The following is a 21127-nucleotide window of genomic DNA, read 5'->3' on the forward strand; positions in this document are numbered from 1 at the left end:
ATAGTTTTGTTTGTTTCTTTAACATAGGATGAAACAATCAACATAGAATTGGAAATTTTTATTTGGAGACTATTATATTGGAACGCGATCCTGGAAACAATTAAAAGGAAGTATATGAATTATGTACATTTATACATGTATTTATACATAACAAGATTGTTCTTAATGTTTTATTCTTTGCAGAATTCGCACAAAAAGTCTTGCCATCCTAGAAGTTAATGTTCAAGAGAGTCTTGGGCCGTTCTAGATTATAGACCACACTGCCGCGGAAATGCTTTTATATTATGTAGTTTATTTTCATATGTACATAAATTTTATATTTTTTATCCCAATAGAAAGTGTCTTTAAGACAACATTGATGAATCGTACACGACATTTCCAATTCGTTCACGACTCCTTGCAGACAGCCCTTTGGGATCGTTGACGACTTTTCCACACAAGTGCCCCAGTATTCATGCATGACAACTTGGGCGACTAGGTAAGCGAAGCTGTCGTCGACGACGACTTCGAAGACAAAAACCCTACTTTTCGTTAACGATCCTTTTGCAGACAATGTCTTGTAATTTGTCACCAACGAACCTCGTAAAGATAATTTTATTTACATACATAAATATGTTTTTAACATCTTTTTATTTTGTTAACATACAGAATATAACATTTATGTACATATAAAAATATACTACATTATATAAAAACATTTCCGCGGCAGTGTGGTCTATAATCCAGAACGGCCCAAGACTTCATTTAACAACAACTCCTAGGACAACAAGACTTTTTAGCAAATTCTGCAACTAATAAAAAATTATGCGCAATCTTGTGATGTATAAATATATGTATGTATGTCATTTACACATTTACCTTTAATTGTTTCCCCGATCGCGTTTCTCAATAATAGACTCCAAATAAAAAATTAAAATTGATGTTGATTGCTTCATCCTATGTTAAAGAAACAAACAAAATCATTATTTTAAAGCTCATATGTAGTATGTCAGTCATACTATTTCTCACTTACCTTCAGCTGTTTAGAAGAATGTCGCGGATTTTTAATTCAAACTGCAATGTTTTACCGATTTCAGTCGTATTGAAATATTAAAATTTCCTATATATGTGTACAATTATTTCATAGCATATTTTGTTTGATTATTTTTGTTTTTTCTGGTGACACATTGCAAGAAATAGTCATGCATCGTGTCGTGCACGACAATTTCGGCAATTTCATTAACGAATCGTCGACGAAAATGTCATCGAAGACTCGATTTTCTATTGGGATGTTAATAAAATTTTAAAAACATACATATGTATGTATCTAAATAAATTTATCATTTGGGGGTAGTTGGTGACAAATTGCAAGACACTGTCTGCAAAAGGGTCGTTAACGAAATGTAGGGTTTTTGTCTTCGAAGTCGTCGTCGACGACAGCTTCGCTTACCTTGTCGCCCATGTTGTCGTGCATGAATACTGGGACACTTGTGTGAAAATGTCGTCAACGATCCCAAAGGGCTGTCTGCAAAGAGTCGTGAACGAATTGGAAATGTCGTGCACGATTCATCAATGTTGTCTTGAAGACACTTTCTATTGGGCAGGTAAAGTTAATACTACAACAAATACAACTCAACAACAACCACATAGAAATTTGTTTTTGTTTGTTAACGTTAGTGTCAACGTAAATGTAAACAAAATAAGGAAATGTCTATAAATTATTGGAATTTAAAAACTAATAATTTTTCACATTTGATTGAATATTTTGGAAAACATGAATGAAAACTCGTTAGATTTTCAGTTTGAATGTTTCCATATCATTCCACTAAATGCATAATTTCTCGCAGAAAGTAGAATTCTTGCAAAATGTTTGGGGTCGCTGGTAATTCATTGAAAAAAAGAAGCTGCTGCTTTTCAAAACAAAAAAGCACATGTTTATTAGGGCTTTATTCTTTTCAAGTTTAACAAAATACCACACATATTAACAAATATTGTACCGCCACTATAAGCGGTGTTTTAGTGTATGGCATGTCGTTCGGACCTGGAGGAGGTTACATGTCAATGATATGAAGGAGTCTTCATGGGAAATAGTTGTTTTTTTATGAATAAATTTGTTCTTCAATAAATATATATCCCTAATATACATCGAACATAGAAATAAATATACAAAATGTCGTGTGGAATTTGACAGTAACATTACATCCCAGTTCAGTCAGCTGGGTATTGCTGCTACCTTTTCTTGTTCTACCATGATCCTCTTTCTTAAAGAAAGGATGCTTCTAAAGCAATTATCGGCAATGTGAAGGACTGGGTACACAAGCTGCCTCGCCTGGTTACCTTGCTTTCCTGCTTCATTTCTGTCATAACAAAAATAAAAGAATAAAGGAGGCCGAGCAAATTTCGAACTGGGTTGCCCTTTTCTTTTTTATTCTTTAATCAGAAGCAAGCAAGGTAATACCCCGTTTATATATAACCGGATTTAACAAACCGACTGGGTTTTAAATGTCAATTCCATTGCTTATATTTCAAACAAATCCTCTCAAAGAAGGTTAACCCTGCAAAAAGCTGTAATATAAACAGCATATAAGCAGGCGAGGCAGCTTATGTACTCAGGCCTTGAGTCACTTTGTAATTGTGTGTCACACACACTATTCAACTAACCCACCATACCAGTTGCTGATATTTTTCGAATGCTTGCCACAAGTTTCGAAAACGATATCATATTCCAACGTTGGGCAAATATTTTTTCTTGCGTTTTTCTTTTGTTCGGCAAAAGTTCGAAAACCATATCATTAGGTGTGCCTTTTTACGTGATAATTTTTAATAATTATTACGAAATTTTACTAAATGCTGTCTTTTTACAGAAAAGTTTAGTAAAAGAGAGCGAGGTGAGAGAACAATTTTGACAGTTGTTTGCTGAGAAATTGCTAAAAGTTACTGAAATAATTTTTCCCAGCAACATTTCGCAAGTTCGATCAGCTGTTTTTTAATGATCTGCTAATGGTCAGGTGCTCAATGTTTATCTTATTTTTGTAGAAAAAATACTATGGCCCGTTCTTACATCTTGTCTTTAAAGTCCATTTTAGTTATACCTTACTTTAAGAAAATTAAAGAATAAAGTTCGCATTACCCAGAGATTTGTTATTACATCTTCCATTTAATATAAATGTTAAATTTTGTAAAAATATGGCAATATCAAGCAAAAAAGTCTGTATATATAAAATTTACTCAAATCTGATTGGTTGATTTTAATTGGGTGACAATTTTTTCTTGCTTTCGGTGCAGCATACTCTCGGGCGCAGTTTAAATTTTAAAAGGAACACAATGTTCCTTTTAATTTATGTGACATTTATTATTAAAATTTACATGTTACAAGAAAAAACGGGTTATCTTACCGATACCGGCCAATATTTAACTACAGAAAGAATGTAATAACGGGCCTATAAATATGGTTGTAAATACACTTTCTACAAAACTTTCATATAAATTGGCCTGTTCCCGTACTTTATAAAGTGGTAAAAGTCGTAAAAGTTGTAAAAGTCGTAAACGATTTTCATATAAATTTTGTGTACGGGAACGCAAAATGTGTAAAAGTGGTAAAAATTGTAAAAACTTTTTAGTTCTGGAACAGAGCTAATGTAACGTATAACATTAGGAGTATAGACAAACACAACACATGTTCAGGTTTTGCCAAGTGAAATGAAGAAGCAGTATACTAATCACAGCGCAACATAAAGGATAATTAAAAGGAATAACAAAGCAGAAAAGACAACAAAACAAAGGAAAGAAACAAAAAAGAATAAAAAGAAAATTCTTTTAATTTATTTCGTCTAATAAAAAGGCTCATAAATGACTCCCTAAAGACTCATAAGTCCCGGGCCACACTACAGTAATTTCACTGAAATTTTGATATGAAATTATGCGTCTCTAGATCGACGTCCACAGTAGAGTAAAATCATAAAATTGCTGTAGTGGGGAATTCGATTTAAGAGCACCTAATTTCACGAAATTATTTAATGAAATTCATGCTAGTGTGGACCGGGACTAAACGATTATAAACATGACTCTAAAAAGACTCGAAAAAAAGTCCCAAATTAATCAACAAATCACCAATAAATGATTAAAATACGACTCGAATAAGACTTTATATACCATCAGAAAATGGTCGAAAATGACTCGAAACTAATGCAAAGGAAGACCCATTTGTGAGTTGTGTAGAAGAGTCGCCTGAGGTTACGTTTTCCTCCTGACAAAGGAGTCATTTATGATCAGAAAATGAGCTCATATTCCAGCTTTTTAATCGCGCAGTCGGATCAAAAAAGACTCGAATTTGATTAAAATTTTCAAAAAATGCTGGCTGGGTTTCCAACATTTGGTGAATGCGTTTTCTTCACAAGAAAAATTGTTTCGAGAAACATTTTTTACTTTGGATTTTTTTTTTATTTCAAAGAATAATTTTATGTCGTTTGTATAAAATTCCCATTTGCATTTTTCAAATAATTTCGGTTTAAATATTACGTATAAGTCAAGGCCTATAGAAGGTCGGCCATTCAGAGTTCTGTTAACAACTTTTGACAACAAACACAATAGATTTTATATTATTGTGATTTGAGTTTCTTTGTATATTAATTCACAATAAGTTGTTGACAACAAACATAATACCCCGGTTACACTATTGAAGGTTAACCCACTGGGTTTAATAGATCCAGTGGGTTAATCTTTGCTGGTTACACTTAGCTTTTCGAGGATATAAACTGTCAGCTGATGTTTGTTTACTTATACATACAAATGGCCTGTTCCCGTACTTTATAAAGTCGCAAAAGTTGTAAAAGTCGTAAACGATTTTCATATAAATTTTGTGTACGGGAACGCAAAATGTGTAAAAGTGGTAAAAATTGTAAAAACTTTTTAGTTCTGGAACAGAGCTAAAATAACTAATAAAGTCGTGTTTTACACTTTTACAATTTCTCGTATGAGATATCGTCCCCTCTTTGCTCATATTGGTATATTTTACACACAGGGATGCATTTTGTATCATGGTATCAAGCGTACTTTTTGTTAAAAAAGTGTCTAATGTAAAAAAATAAATAATTTTATGATTTTTAAATAACTTTAGATTTATCAGCGTTCGAAAACTTACACTAAGGTACCGTACAATAACGTTTTGTAGCGTACCTAGCATGAAAAGTTACACTACGATAAGGTACCGTACATGTACACAAACTTTAAAAAAAATTTTAGAGTTTGTGTACATGTACCCAACGAAAATCGTAGCGTACATGTTTGGTACGCAACCACCATTGTAAAGTAACAACCACGTACCCAACCGAAATGGTTGGGTACGTACGTTATAAATGTTGCGTGTACATTAAAAAACCACGTAGCGTACATCATTATGTACCCTAAAAAATAAATAGAGGTTGCGTACACCTGGGTGATGTTTATAAAGAAATATAAAATATGAATGGCATGAGGAAAAATGCAACAATAAAAATAAGAGTGAATATCGTATAAATAAAATACAAAAGTAACTATATTTATATTTTACCAGTAAATATGAAAACATTTATTTATTTTATAAAAAATTAACGAATATAAAAAATATTAACATACTAAAGAAAATATAATTTTACAGGAGAAAGCTCAACTTTCATAATTGAAATCCCCATTAACTTTTACCATTAATATATGTTCAAGATTTGTTGCTGACATGCGGTTGCGCTGATCAGATAATATGTACTTCATAGCAGAAAATATGCGTTCCACGCTTACTTGGGTTGACGGTATTGCCTGTACAATATTAGCAATCTCACTGATGATGGTTTTCTGAGAGTTCCAAAACGCTATTATATTTTCATTTAGTGGCAATCTTGATTGCCGCTCATAATTGGCAAAATCAGCTTCTAAATTGTGTAAATTAGATGAACTCGGAATTTCTGTGGTAGGATCTATAATTTGCAGATAATCGGAAAAAGATTTGGCTGCATCTGGTCTACTCGGTGATGGAGCTTCCTCTAATATTGGTTGACTTGTATTGTGTTCTGAAACATAAAAAATGAATGATATAAATAAATAGGCATTGTTCTGGTTTACTTAAGCAAACTTACCTTCTGTTGAGTTCATGCGTTTATATAACGATAGTATGTAGTTCTTCGCCCTTTGTTTTTGTTCGCAGGTTAAGCATACTTTGATTCGTGGATCCAAGAACACAGCTGCGTTAAACAGTTCATTTTCTAAAAGTTTATCCTTTCTTATCTTCAAGGACTCCTTGAGAAGGGTTTTCATGTTGCTATCCGGTAAAGCGTCAATTTGAAATGTTATATCCATAACAATAATGTATAGTTCACTATAGCACAACTGTTCGCTCTGTAACTTAATGGTAGCATTGTAAATAGGTTTAAATAGTCCCAAGAATTCAGTTGCGAAAGACCATTCTTCAGATTCAAGAAATAAATCAGGATAATCCTTGCTTAGTGTATTTATAATTTCCTTCATTTCCAGGCATCTTTCAATCATTTTATATGTTGAATTCCAACGTGTTGCACAATCAATGATAGGTTTTTTGTAGAGTTCACTTCTTAGAAAATTTAAAATCGTTTTACTTCTAAGTTTTTTTACTACGAATCGTATCTTATCGACATTGTCTTTTACTGCCGACTGTTTCAGAACATCATTTACACACAGTTGGAGAGTGTGAGCACCACAACGAATGCTAGTAATTGCGTTCGATGAGATGTTAAAATCAATTGATTCAATTGTGTCAATAGCTATTCGGCAATCGATATAATCTTCATCTTCTTCGAAATCCACGGCATCATTATCTATCCACAATTGCATTTCAGAGTTCAGGATTCGTACAGTTTTGAGCATATTTGATCCGTTGTCGGTTGTAATCGTTAAATTATTACGTAAATCAACATCATATTCCTTTAGAACATCCAATAAAACTGTTTTTAAATATTCAGAAGTGTGACTTGATCCTTTATAGCCAACGTTTTAACAAGATTTTACCATGTTTAATGTACTGAACATAAATACCCAGAATACTTAAGTCCAGCCTTGTTGCGACATTCATCTTAAGGGAAAATAATATCCCTTTAAGATCGTTTGAGATTTCCGTTTTAATATTTTTTGAGAGAGCGATAATTCGTTCCATTACGTTATGTTCATTTACAGTTATCCCGACTACACTTAAAACAGGTCCTATAAGAACTTTGAAGGCTTTATGTAAAGGACGTACATTTTTTGTAAAAAGTTCCACCAATGCTGTTTCAATGTTTTTTGGATTCACACTTTTTTTTAATAATACTTTCATGACTCTTTTTTCTTTTACGTTTTCCCGTTTTTGATCAATATAGTTCGCATACAAATCGGGATGCACAATTTTCAAATGTCGCTCTAAATTTGCGGAATGCCAATTTAAAACATTGTTGACACAATTTTGTAAATTGCACACTGTTTGATTTGATTCGTTTGTACTGAACATATCACGAAGAACAATATTTTTTGGTCTTAGCATTTTCATATTTATTTTAACTCAACGTTTAAAAATGAACTAAATAGCATTTGCGGGGGTTCTTTTGCATATATAGTTTGCAAAAAATGAATTTTGTTAAAAAATTACGCTACTTGCAACTATTCCAAAGGGTTTTCGCGAAATTTTCCGTAAATTATACAATAAGACTACGAGTATATCAAACTCAAAAACTAGATCATTCATGTAGTACCTGAATGGTTATAATTTATTACAATACACAAGAAAGGTAAAAACCAATATTGTGGCTTACAATTTTTTAACTCATAATTTTTATGATGTAAAAAAAGGGACAGGTACTTTATGGTTTTGGTGTGCGAGGAATAATATTTCCATCTAGTTCTGACTTTCTAATTTATCAAAACCAAAAACTCCGATAACTCTACCTGTAAACAAACTATAAAAATATAGCAGACCCAAAGACCGGATGTTGCCTTCACAGCTAGGTACCAGTCCTTGGGTACCTCAACGGCAATTCATAATTTGGAAAAAACACAAAAAAGCAAAAAGTAATTCTTATTGTGGTGGTGTAGCTTTTCTTTTTGTAAGATGATGTTGATACTGAAAACAACTTACTTGAAACTGTTCTTCGATGCTTTCTTGACGTTGCTAAAATATTGAAAATGAACCACCTGTTTTCACAATACAAATTATACGATTTTTAATAATAAAAAACACCTCCATAACCTACAGCCCTATAGCAACCCTTTTGTAAATTGTCTAGATTTTAGATATTCGATGAGAGCGTTTTGTTTAGGCATTACTAACTTCTTGCATATGTATTTATGTCATTTAAATAATGATATTTATAGTCCTAATTAGTTGAAGATACATATTCATTTATATTTACTTGTATTTCATTTGTATATATTCCACAAAAATTAAGCTTAATATTTTTAATACCTTATTAACCAAACAAATTTAAGTGTACCCTAGCAACACTTTCTTTCTAAAGGTACATTATGATGTACTCTACGTGGTTTTTTAATGTACGCGCTGATGTACGCAACCTTTTCGGTTGGGTACGTGGTTGTTACATTACGATGGAGGTTGCGTACCAAACATGTGTGTTTGACGAACTTTTCGAATCTCGTTGGGTACACTTACATAAACACTAAAATGGATTTTTAATGTTTGTGTACGCGTACATAAACTTTATAATTTTTTTTAGTGTTTGTGTACATGTACGGTACCTTATGATAAGGTACTGTTTGTTTCCGAACACTGAGATTTATTAACTCCATAAAATCTCATGCGAACAATCGTATACGTGTAAAACACGACAGAGTCTGTTGCAAAAACAGTTGCAATTTTTGGTACTTTTTGAGTAGAGTTGGATTTTTTTGCACAAATACCGAATACAACACTGTATTTTTGGTGGATTTGTGCCGGATTTAAAATAAACCCAGTCGTGAGAGGATTTAATTTTTGTATGGCAAATCTGGTCAGATTTGACCAGATTAAGCAATAAATCCTCATGAAGTGGGTTAACCCGGCAAAAAACTGTAGTGTAACCGTACTATAACAATCAGTTGGGCTTAGTGTCCAACTGTATAAACTGTGGTATAAGTGTAAACAATAAGTATTGATAAAGACAACATATGGGTAGGTTCCCTGTAGGAAGTGTGGGGTCATGTGTTGACATGTCGCCACTTTGTCTACTAATATGGTGACAAAGTCAACACTTTGTCACCATGTTGTCAACTATTGATACCTTTACCTTAATAAGAAGAAGCATTGTGTATATTGACAGATGATAGCCCAACGAAGCATCCTTTCTTTAATTTTCTTAATTGTTTGGCGTAAAATAATTTTTGCGGTTGGTGAAAAAAGTGTTTTTGTAAAAATCAATAAAATATCGTGAAAACTTAAAGCATATAATTTCAATAACAAGTATGAGCAAAAGAAAATATAAAAGACATGTGAAAATAAACAATTCTATAGCAAAGTACGAATTCTGAGGCGACTAACAACATTTGTGGTGAAATTTCGACAATTAGACATTATGTGGAACCTTTAGAGAGGATTATGGAGCCTGATGTATATATTGTCCCGTCTCGCTGGAAATGCTGAATGCAACTAACATAATAATGAATTACAATGTTGAAGAATTATTTGGCATAAATCGATTGTGAGATTTTTCCAATGTTATACAGCTGTAATAGGCAAGCAAATTTTAGGACATATTTTTTATTTATGTTTATTTATACATGTTTATTCTTTTCAATTCCTAGGTGTTATATCAACATTCAGCGAATCGCCTGATAAAACGTTAAGTGCAACCGAAGAAGAACTATTTTAAGCAGACAAGTGATTGGTGCGACTTGGCCAAGAAAATAAGACGAAAACGTTTTTTATTATTGCTATGTTAAAATCTTTAAGCAGCCTTGAAAACATTGCCTTTATTTACTAATTTCTACTTATGTGCAATCTTTGGCTTAGCCATTTAAAAAGATAAAAATACTGTAATACGCAATTTGTACATTTTTAGCATTTTCAAATAATTTTTTTTATTCTTTAATGAAATATAGTATTTAAACAAATGTGTAGCTTTATCTTCTTATTAAACGTGCTATATAGCTGTTTTATCTATGAAAAGTTCCAAATAAGCTAAAAAATTTAGTATTGAAAATCTGGTACTATTGACTCACTACCTCCAATGTCTATACTGACTCACTACCTCCAATGTCTATACTGACTCACTACCTCCAATGTCAACACATGGTTCCTCACATGGTACAATAAGGAAGGTAGAACAGGTTCGAAAAAACGATAGAAATTCAACCCTACACGTATGCCCGCTTCCTGTCAGAATTGTTATACTGGCATATGCAACAGGTTGCCTTTGTTTGTTTGATATTTTTTGTCATTTTATTCAATTCGTTAAAACAGCGCGAAAATGAATGAAACATAAATATTTGTTTTCACATATACATCGAAACACGGTCAAAAACTTATTTTCAAATTAGGTTTGATAAATTTATTCAACAACGGCTCTGTAATTAACGATTTCATTTCAATTTATTTTGAATCTATTTTGAAAACATTTTTAATATTTTTCAAAACAAACACATACACACACAAAATAAAAACTTCACATTGACAAAAGTCGGTCACACTCAGAAAAAAATTGAAATCAGATGTGAGCTCTGTTATACCTTTCTATTTATACCATGGTTCCTCAGGAACTACTGACTTACTATTGACATACTAGTTCCATTGTCAGTACTGACTTTCGAATGACACGTTCATACAAAATGTCTATAGGAAATTACATTAGTTGTCTACAGTTTGTCAGTAGTACTGTTGACAATGTCAGTAGTAAGTCAGTATAGATTCACTATTGACATTTCCTACAGGGTTACGACGTTTTCAATACATTCTCGTGTGTCGTTCTCGAATAAAATATGCGCCAAAACTATCGAGAAACATTCGAAAGCAATGCCGTGTTCGATGGCAATGGTATGGTGGGAATTGAAAAAAACATGGCACTCACACAATGACACCCCTAAAGTATGCAATAGAAAAATATGTTGCCTACCATTGTTCTAAAGACTCTTTCTGAAAGGAAGGATTCCTCTAAGGACCCTTTCTAATAGAAAGGGTGCTTCTGAAGACCCTTTCTGAAAGAAAGGTGCTTCTAAATCAGTCATGAGCATTAGGCAACTTTAAAGTTGGTGTCAATTTCTCTTTGTTTTTTTTTTTTTTGTTTTTTTTTTTTTTTTTTTTTAAATCGATGTGTATGCAATTTTTTATTAATTAAATTTATTAATTTGGATTATTAATGTCTTTAGACGATATTTGTGATTAAATTATGTTACAATAAGTAAAGGAACGTAAAGAAAAATGAGATATTTGGGTATGTTCTGTGACACACTACACCTCTCACTTCAAGCCTAAAGCATTTTGTTCACCTCATTTACTACTGTCTTTTGCGAATTTCTTGGGGCTAAGATTCATTAGGTTATTTAAAAAGAAGAGTACACACTAGTCCGTCTATAAAATGCTCGAAAAATAAGTGTAAATGGGTGAACAAAATGTTTGATGAGTGAAGTGAGAGGTGAAGTGTGTCGCAGGACATACCCGATTAAATTTCCCTCTCTCGCGATTTCGATCACTACTGTTCTAAATACCCTTTCCGCTCTCATCGTGTTCATCTCTTCTCGAGATCAACAGGCAAATGAAGCAGATTTGATTAGTATTCATATTGAAGCAATCGCGGATGCTATACAAGCGAATCGTTTAAATATCGTCGTTGGAGATCACCCAACATCCGTGGCAACGGATAAACAACAGCTGCCTCAACTAGTGGTAGGCCTTGCAGTGTTAATAATAATGGAAAGCCAAGTCTATGGTCTAATTACTACCCAATCCACACATCCTCAACTAAATTTTGTTAATAATTAATTTCTCGTTGGAGTTGAGCTTTGCGATAGAAGATTTTTAAAAGTGAACAAGTAAAAAAGTATCAGTCGACAGAGATATACCCTCAGCCTGTGTGAAGGTACCCTAAAGAGAACATCGATATGGACCATTTTGGAAGTTAAACTACATTTGGATAAAATGTTAGGAGATCTTTGAAAGGAGGTACCAGAAGGAGTGGACCGATTTTCTCAGGAAGTATGAACTTGCCCCTGGGACCAATTGAGTCCATATTGGAACCTCATTTAAGTCTGGTAATAGTTTCACGATATGCAAAGTATAGAGCAAATCGGTTACTTCCTTCAAGAGTTATCGGCTGCTTATCGAAGGTCGTCTGCGGGACACTGTGTTCTCGAGAGATGGATATCGTTTCAGTTATAATCAGTTATTTATATTAACAATGTACTTATATCTATAATATTCAAGGACTAAGATTGCCATAAACCATATTTTCAGAACATTAAATGACTTTTTTTATATACATGAACATGTTTATTGAAAATAAATATTAGTTTAATATTTAACATTATTCTTTAGACATATTCTAAATCTTTAAATCTACATCAAACACATTTTGAAAACTAAACCACCTGCAGTTGCATTGATTGATTTTCAATCTTTCGTGCATTATCATAACGTACAAATTTGTTAATTTGGAATGTTTCATCTTCGTGATAATCCGTATCTACAACAAAAACATCTACCACCTTATCAATGGTATATTGATCTTGCAATAAGGTATTGATAAAAATCAATGGTGTTACTTTTACCAAACCCAGTTTGGAGGGACATATGGTCAATGGGAATTCACGACATTGGCCAGGATCGATAACACCTAAACTGAATTCGGCCGAGCCTGTATATGGACAATTAAAGTCTAAAGGGGTTGGAAGCTTTACAATTAAATCCATTGGTCGTTCAGCGGTATTTGTTACACGACAAGTGAAGGTAAATGGTTCACCAATCTTAACAATATTCATGGCATCTATAACCTCTAGGCGCACGTCTTTGTATTCAAAGGGCTGTAATAGGAAAAGTGTTAAATCCTAATAAGAAATTAAAGAATTTTTAGTAATATACCAATCTCTGCAATTGACTAGTTTGCAAACGCCCTTTTTCTCCCAGATTGGAACGCCACACAATATCCAATTTGCCAACAGTATTAGCTGCCCGTAAGGCCTTGATATCTTTGGCAATTTCAGGTTTAGGCTGCAATAGTAAATATAACATTTAATGGTTAAGAGCATTATACCAAATATTTCTGTTTACCTTTATACAATACAAAAACTGACAGCTATTATTTGGCTGTAACATATTCTTTGAAGTAAATACAGATTCACCATTGGGCAGAGTATTCAATGAGGTAACTGTATACTGATCCGAACTATCAAGTTCAACTTTCTCCAAACAAAATGGTCCCGTAGTTATGTTTTGTATTTGAGCCTCCAAATAGATCTCATCCATTTCAGCATTATAGAATTTAGTTTTTACATCTAACGGCTTAAGTACTTGGAATTTAAAGAATTTACGGAAATACTGAGGTAAACCAGCCGGTGTTGTATAGTTGACTTCACAGACTAATCTGAAATGTAACAATATAAAAAATTACCACAAATAATTATGTTTAATTAAACAATGACAATGACTTTGATGGTACTTACATGTGAGTTCCAATTTCCTTAACCTCATAGCGTATGGTATCATCTAGTGTTTCATCGGGCCCCAATGTTGCCGGTTTAGTCTTATTTTCGTGCATGGGCAAGTTTATGCGAGTATTATTCGATTGCAGGTCAGCCTTGACGGTCACGCCCTCAACAGGATGTGAAGTGCAATTATGTACACAGATATAACTAGAGAATGTTTCACCCAAATAGATATTACCAAATGATTGTGGCAAAAGCATAAATTGACCCGCAGCCAATGTCTCGGCCCCGGCAATAGATGCCTCCGACTCCATAACTTGCTTAAGACTAAACTGCGGCAAGTCTCGAGGCTCACATGAAATCACTTGTGGTGCAACCAAAGTGGGCCGTGTAAGACGCATTACTAAAAAATAGAGATAGATTATTTTCAATAATAGACGGAAAAATATGGAGCAAGTTGAGTTTAAGCATTAAGCTCGGATAAAATTATAATTTTTTCTATATAGCCGGCCTTCGGCCGGGGATTTAAGACTTTCTGCTATGGACAGGAGCCAATCTAGGGAACGGGAACAACATTTTCTTTTAAATTAAAATTTTTCTCTAAGTAGCCGACATTTAACAAGGGAATTTTCGGATCTTCGGAGGACCGGAAGTATGAACTTCCGCAATAAATGTTATATACATACAGTTAGTCAACTAAATTATTGCAAAACCAAAATTATTACAAAATTTTAAATAAAACAGCATTTTATTGGTATAAATAATTATCATTATTAATATTTTTGTTAACAATGCAATTCTTACACATGTTTATTAATATAAAAAAATAAAAAGTAGCTAAATTTCACTAAACATTTTCATAAAATTAACAAAAACGAGTACAACTCATTATTTGCACTGTCAACTAAAGAATTGCAAAATTCACAACTTTTCAGTTTTTCACGGTATTTTTCGAAAAGTTGGTTTTAATATTTCCTATGCCCACATTTGGCATCAAAAACAGCTTGTAAACGTATCTGAATTTAATAAATACGTTTCGGTATGTCTTATTTTTTAGCCATTCTTCTTTATTGCATTTTATTTAGTACCCCAGGTTAGTGGGCGACCTATTCCCGACTTTTTTCTTTAGGTGTACCCATGAATTATCGATGTTGGGTTAATATTTAGGCTTTGGACTCGGGTGTCAATGACTTTGGTGCAGTTGTATAACAACCAAGTCCTACATAAATACGATTTATGAGGAAGGGTCGTTGTTTTGGTAGTATTCATATTGCAATTTTTTGCATTTTCAGGGTCAACAGGTCCAAATTTCTTGACGTTTTTGGTTAAATAATATTTAAAACACGAAAATAAACGTACTCTGTCATTGTTTCCTTCAAAATCTGGATGTCACCAACGTCACTGCTTGGTATACAACCCAATACCATAATTGACAGTTTTCCGAACTTTGCGGTATGTATTAAATTCTTGTTTTCCATGGCTATAAAGGGGTTTCGCAGTACTTTTTGAGGCCCATCGTGATAGTACAACATAATTTAAGTCTTATCAGAAAATATAACGTCATCCCAATACTTAAGATGGCATGAAAAGTTGTCTGTAACAAGTCTGAATAGTTTCTATATGTTGTGCTGGGAGGGCAATAGTTTTTACCTAGTCACTCATGATGAAGGCTTGTTATTATGTAGCACTTTTCTGACTTTTCCATGTGAAACACTTACTCCGAATTCTATTTTGATTAGAAAAAGCAATTATCTGGTGCTGCTTTGGGGTCTTTCGTCAATTTCTTTAATCAGTCTCCTGCCAATTCGTGGATTTACTACTTTTGGCCTACAATGTGACGTCTTTAGTTTGAACCTGCCTTCTCTCTCGGTGCGGTATATGATGTTGCATATAGTTATCAGCTTATGAGAGGTGATTTTAGGGATTTCCCTTGCGGATTTACCATTATTATAATTGGAATAGACCAAATGTAGCATATTTTTCGAAATCCGTTTACCTGAGTTTCACTTTTTCTGAATATACCGCCTATGTTACACACAGAACAATTAATTTATGATCAAAAATTATGGGTTTACATGTCCACATACCATAAAATCATAAAAATCCTTAATTGAAAAAAATCGCTGGGAAAATCCCACGATTTTATTGCACATTCATTAATTTTGCAATTATTTAGTTGACACCACAAAACCAGGTACCTGTACTTTTTGCCCGTTGTTTTTGTAATTTACGACCGATTTCTGCACTTTTTGGCTGGATGTTGTCATTAACAGGTAAATCAACAGATATGTACAAAAAACCCAACATTATTGAAATAATAAGTGTGTCTGCGTACTCGATAATTTGTAATAATTATTACAAATTATTACTGAATGTTGTTTTTTTACACAAATGTTCAGTAAAAGAGAATGAATTGAGAGACTTGTTTTGAAATTTTTATTACTGAGAACTTATAATTTTTACTGAAGGAATTTTGTTCAGTAACATTTTGTAGCTTAAGCAGTTGTCAAAAGTTTGAAATATTCAAGTATCCTAATCGTCAATATTAATCAAATTGAAAATTTTTACTGAATGTTGTCTTTTTACTTTTTTAATTTTTTCCTTTGAAGGAGTATAAAATGCTTTACTCTCTAAAATGAAGTTACTGAGTAATATTTACTGAGAAAGTACAAGGACAAACCTAATTTCTTGTAGTAACTCTTAATTAAAAATCAAAATGTTTAACAATTCATCGTTTGCAATAATATAGTTGACTAACTGTATATCTGTGATCAGGGTGACGAGACCTACCTGTGACAAAAATTTGGTCCCGATCCGAGCTTAATGAAAACATTCAACTTATGCCAAAATATGTGTGTTGATTACCTTTTAATGCCAGTAAATGTTCTCCTTGTTCAAGAGGATTCATTGTGATTTTGTATTATTTTCCTGGGAAAGAAAAGATAGATGAGTCCCAACGTCTACGAAACAAAACACAAATGATGAAATTACGAAAGACAAAATGAAGAAGAAAACGACGATAAATACGAAAATCAAAACAAAAAGTTCATTCGGATTAGTGTTCTATAGTCTTATGCCACACGCTGAAACTTGCACTACAAACTAGAGTTATGTAGTTCCGGAACGAACTAGTTCCATGGAACTATTCCGGACAAGGAACTATTGGAACTATATCCGGCTCTTTCATTTGTATAGTTCCTTTAGTTCATACAGCTCCAGCCGTGCATATAATTCCATTCATTTGTATAATTCATTTTCTTTATTTAATTGCACATGCAATTCGATCTTTCTTTCAATAAACGTAAATCACATCCTCGTTTCATCGCTGCAATTTATTTACTTTTATGTCAATTCATCCACCAAAAGATGAAAACAAAAAGAAAGAGAAAGACTTGTTAAACTACTTCACTCTCGGAACTATTTGGAACGAAAGAAATAAAAAGAACGACGAAAGAGAAAGATTCATTGAACTATATCGGTCTCGGAACTATTATATTTATTCATTTAAACTCCTATAAGGAGCATAGGGCCAGCTCGGAACTATTTGCAACGAAGAAAATAGAAAGAACGATGAAAGAGAAAGATTCACTGAACTATCTCGCTCTCGAAACTATTTGGAACTATGCTACAAAAGGAACTAGAAAGATCGATACGCTCCAGGAACTAGATTGCCCAACTTTAGGGCCAAGCCTATAGCTCTGCGTGTGCGTTCAAAAATACAATTTGAAGCCTTTACCTAATTAACTGCGTGTTGCGCGTGCGTTCAAAAATACAAAAACAAAATACATGTATTTCAAATTGACAACAAAAACATGTATTTTGTTTTTGTTTTTTGAACGCACACGCAACACGCAGTTAATTAGGTAAAGGCTTGAAATACATGTATTTTGTTTTTGTATTTTTGAACGCACACGCAACACGCGGAGCTATAGGTTTGACCCTTACTAAAAACTTTCCCATTTTATAGGGGTTCTTAAATCGAGTTACCCACTACAGCAAATAAATAAGCCCAGCAAAAATTTTTGGAAGTTGTGCATGTGGAGTTATGATTTCACTACATCCTTCGATGCAGTCCTCACGGAGTTATGAAAAATGCACTCCGTTGGATACAACTTATAAACTGACGCTTTAGAGATCCCTACAAAAAAAGAGTTGGTTGATTCCTACCGGCCACTGGCGAAATAATTTTTACCACAAAGAAAAATTTCTAAGAATTTTGTTATAAAGAAATGGAAACTAAAACTGCGAACATTTTTGCGGTAATTCACGAGACAGAAATTTTTAATGGAGTGGAGTTGGAGTCCATGTCGAAAGCTGAATTAGTGATGGGAAGGCAACATAAAAACCTTTAGGATGATGAAGCAAAATCAGATGCGCTTGAATTAAATGGAGGACGGAGGTAGTAAGCTCAAATGTGATTGAATTTAATGGAAACTTTTTAATTTGTGTTTATATAATATAATAAAGTTCTTTGTATTATTATTTTACACAAATAATAAATGCATTTTATTTATTCTGGGATATTTCGCAATGGCTTGCATTTTTACTGCATCTTTAGATTAATTAAGAACACAATCCGAAGAGTATTCTAGTATGGAGCCATCCCAGCAAAAAGTTTGCATCCGTGGATGCAGTTTAATCAGTACAAGTGCCGTTTGGAGTACATCTTTTTCTATGAATTCACTTATAAATTTTACAAGAGAGCGCGCAGCTAGGATGCACTTGCCAAGCAGGCAAGGCAGCTTATGTACCTAGGCCCTAACAGCAATATTCGCAACCTTGGTTTTTATTTCTTTATTTTTTAAAACAAACTCTTAAGGCCTACGTACATAAGCTGCATTGCTGGTTGCATTGCTTGCTTCTGATAAAAGAATAAAAAGAAAAGGGCAACCCAGTTCGAAATCTGCTCGAAATCTTTATTCTTTTATTTTTATTATGTCAAAAATGAAGCAGGAAAGCAAGGCAACCAGGCAAAGCAGCTTATGTACCCAGGCCTTTAGAATTTTAGACACTCTTTCCTGTGTTTAGAAAAAGGACTGTGACATCTTTTGTAGGGATAAAAAAATTGGCTTGCTTGGCTAGGGATTATTAAGCGAGTGTTTCTAAAATGCATCGAACGGAGTGCATTTTTCATAACTCCGTGTGGCCTGCATCGAAAGATGTATTGAAATCAAAACTCTGCATTGCACTACTTCCAAACTTTTTTGCTGGGATGGCACAATTTCCAAGGTAGTGGTATCACACCAGCTGTTCGAATATGAAAAGTCTAATCCATGGCAGAACTACCAAGTAGTGGTATCACACCAGCTGATCGAATATGAAAAGTCAAATCCCTTTATAAAAAAAATATTTTTGTTGTAATTTCCCAAACAACATAACGAGAATGTTGACATAACATATTCAAAATGTTACGATACCACTACCTAGGTAATTGTGCCTGATGACTGACAAAAATAAACGCCCTCTCTGGCAAGCAACCGATTAGAGAATTTAGTTCAAACTATAATATACTGACATTTTTAAAAATTAATTAAAGTTATCGGAATGTTGAAGAATGATAGATACTAGCAGGAATGCCAACTGTTCCGAGGTAAAAATCGCTACAGCCACATACGCACCATAGGTCTGTAGCGATTTTTACCTTAAAACAGTTGACATTCCTCTTCAAACAGTGGTTTTTGTACGTCAAAAATCACCACAAGTAGCGGGAAAACCACCAACTTGGCACCCCTGGATACTAGGTAGACTTGATAGTAAAAAGGCTTCAACAAGAACTTCACAAATTCGCAATAATATTTGGTCTGTTCCAGAACTACAAGAATCTACTAATTGTTATTATAGTAATAGTAGATTATTGCAGTACTGGAACAGACCAATTATAAATACAAGTTATCAAATTCAGCCTTTGATTAGCACCACATCTGTAGTGGAATTCTCTAACTCATTTAAAATGCTTGCAATTTCGGTAATTAACGAAATGTTTCGGCAACAAAATGGTCAAGTCGTTGGTCAGACTAGCAAGCTTTCTTGAAAACAATTTCGTTAAAATTTCTTTTCAAGTTTTGTTAGTGTCCACACACGTTAACGTGAAATTTCGGATTTTTCATGCCCTCTTTATTTTACCATTCGCGTTTGTGGTGGTTCTTATTTAAAAATTTGCCAATAAGCTCAAAATAAAAGAAGAGCAAACCCTTTTTCATTTATCAATTTTTTTTTTAAATTTAAATGTTATTTTCTAGTTTTTTTGTATTTTTATGCTTGTTTTGTAGTTCATCGTTTGCTTGAGAAAATAAAATGAAAGGAACCGGAATAAAAAACTAGCAAAGAATAACAAGAAGAGGCAACACGACAAACACAGAAAACCGTGTACATGGGTTTCACTACTTCATACCCATCGTCAATAAACTAGACGTCGCCATGTTGAAATCTTGCTAGTCTGACCATCGACTGAAGTGGGTTTTGTGGATGTGAGAAAGTAAGTCCGTGGTCAAATGTACAAATTTTTCGGAAAAGTAAATTGTATTTTTGTGTATTTTTATTAAATAAAAGCAATTGTTTTATTCTCCTTTATATTTCTGTGTAGTTCTTATCATCAAAAGCATAGACATTTCCACCATTTTTATTTTCAAATTAATGGTGATGGCAAATTAACGATAATATCGATAGCTATCGATTTTTTAAATGAAATTTCGAAAATATCTAATGTTGGGAACATCGATAGATTTCCAGCTCTAGTACACACTAGGGGCTAGATTTTCGTTCTATGAAAATTTGAAATGAAAAATATTAGCCTTATAAAATTTTTCATTTGACATTTATTTCCTTTATAAAACTTTTCATTTCAAATTTTCATAGAACAAGAATTGAGCCCCAGATCTGGTAAACTATTGATATTCCCAATAGTAGGTATTTCATTTGAAAAAATCGATTGATGTCGATATTATCGGTAATAGTCATCACCAATGCGAATTTAACAAGGTGATCCAAAACGCGAATTGAGGCGAATTCAGGCCGTAGTCTTCATTAAAATTTGTTGCGCGAAATATAGAAAAGATAGAAGAAAACGGTAAAATATTCTTCGCGAAGACTTAATATAGATGTTGTACACATATGTATATTCTTTATAGAAGTTAAATATTTTTTTTTTATTATTGCAAATATGTTTTGACAGCAAATGAAGACATCAGTTGGTATAATTGTATCACCTTCTTTCTTGCACCATGGCCATCACCATTAATTTGGAAATGAAAATGGCGGAAATGTCTATCCTTTTGTTGACATTTTGCACAAGTAGTTCACAGAAATATAAATGAGAAAAACAATTGATTTTATTTAATAATAATCGCCAAAAAAGCAGTTTACTTTCACAAAAAATTACGTACTGTTTTACCCCAGATGGGACTCGAACCCACAATCCCCGGCTTAGGAGGCCGATGCCTTATCCATTAGGCCACTGGGGCGGTGATGGCATTTTGCCTAAACAACTACATTAATCCTTGTTGAAATGATCTAGAAAAAATTGAAAACAGAATTGAGTTTTTAAATTATT

General features: G+C 33.3%; 1 protein-coding gene, 2 long non-coding RNA genes and 1 other non-coding gene across 4 annotated transcripts; 1 reads left to right on the forward strand and 3 right to left on the reverse strand.

Moving 5' to 3' along the window:
- Positions 1-611: 611 nt before the first annotated feature.
- LOC141404940 (uncharacterized) lies at positions 612-1122 on the reverse strand. The gene is made up of 3 exons (XR_012413112.1): positions 1013-1122; positions 859-936; positions 612-791 (listed from the first exon to the last, which is right to left on the reverse strand). It is a non-coding gene; the product is annotated as an uncharacterized lncRNA (long non-coding RNA).
- Positions 1123-8892: 7770 nt separating this feature from the next.
- LOC141387661 (uncharacterized) lies at positions 8893-9982 on the forward strand. The gene is made up of 3 exons (XR_012408594.1): positions 8893-9118; positions 9267-9678; positions 9748-9982. It is a non-coding gene; the product is annotated as an uncharacterized lncRNA (long non-coding RNA).
- A 2422-nt stretch (positions 9983-12404) lies between these two features.
- Positions 12405-16621, reverse strand: LOC141387662 (probable trafficking protein particle complex subunit 13 homolog). Its single transcript, XM_073957641.1, has 5 exons — positions 16444-16621; positions 13597-13981; positions 13205-13517; positions 13016-13144; positions 12405-12957 (listed from the first exon to the last, which is right to left on the reverse strand). Exons 1-5 carry the CDS (start codon positions 16484-16486, stop codon positions 12517-12519), a joined length of 1311 nt encoding a protein of 436 aa, XP_073813742.1. The 5' UTR covers positions 16487-16621; the 3' UTR covers positions 12405-12516.
- A 4344-nt stretch (positions 16622-20965) lies between these two features.
- On the reverse strand, positions 20966-21038 carry TRNAR-CCU (transfer RNA arginine (anticodon CCU)). The gene has a single exon. It is a non-coding gene; the product is annotated as a tRNA-Arg (tRNA).
- Positions 21039-21127: the final 89 nt, after the last annotated feature.

The sequence above is a fragment of the Musca autumnalis genome, unplaced genomic scaffold, assembly GCF_047663935.1.
Source record: "Musca autumnalis isolate F117 unplaced genomic scaffold, ASM4766393v1 scaffold_5, whole genome shotgun sequence".
NCBI lineage: Eukaryota > Metazoa > Arthropoda > Insecta > Diptera > Muscidae > Musca > Musca autumnalis.

Excerpts from the sequence above, each read along its gene's own strand:
- LOC141387662 (XM_073957641.1), bottom strand. The coding sequence starts at position 16,486 with ATGAATCCTCTTGAACAAGGAGAACATTTACTGGCATTAAAAG. Across the intron at positions 13,518-13,596 it reads AAGGAAATTGGAACTCACAT|ATTAGTCTGTGAAGTCAACT; the intron begins GTAAGTACCATC and ends GTTACATTTCAG. Across the intron at positions 13,145-13,204 it reads AGTTTTTGTATTGTATAAAG|CCTAAACCTGAAATTGCCAA; the intron begins GTAAACAGAAAT and ends TTACTATTGCAG.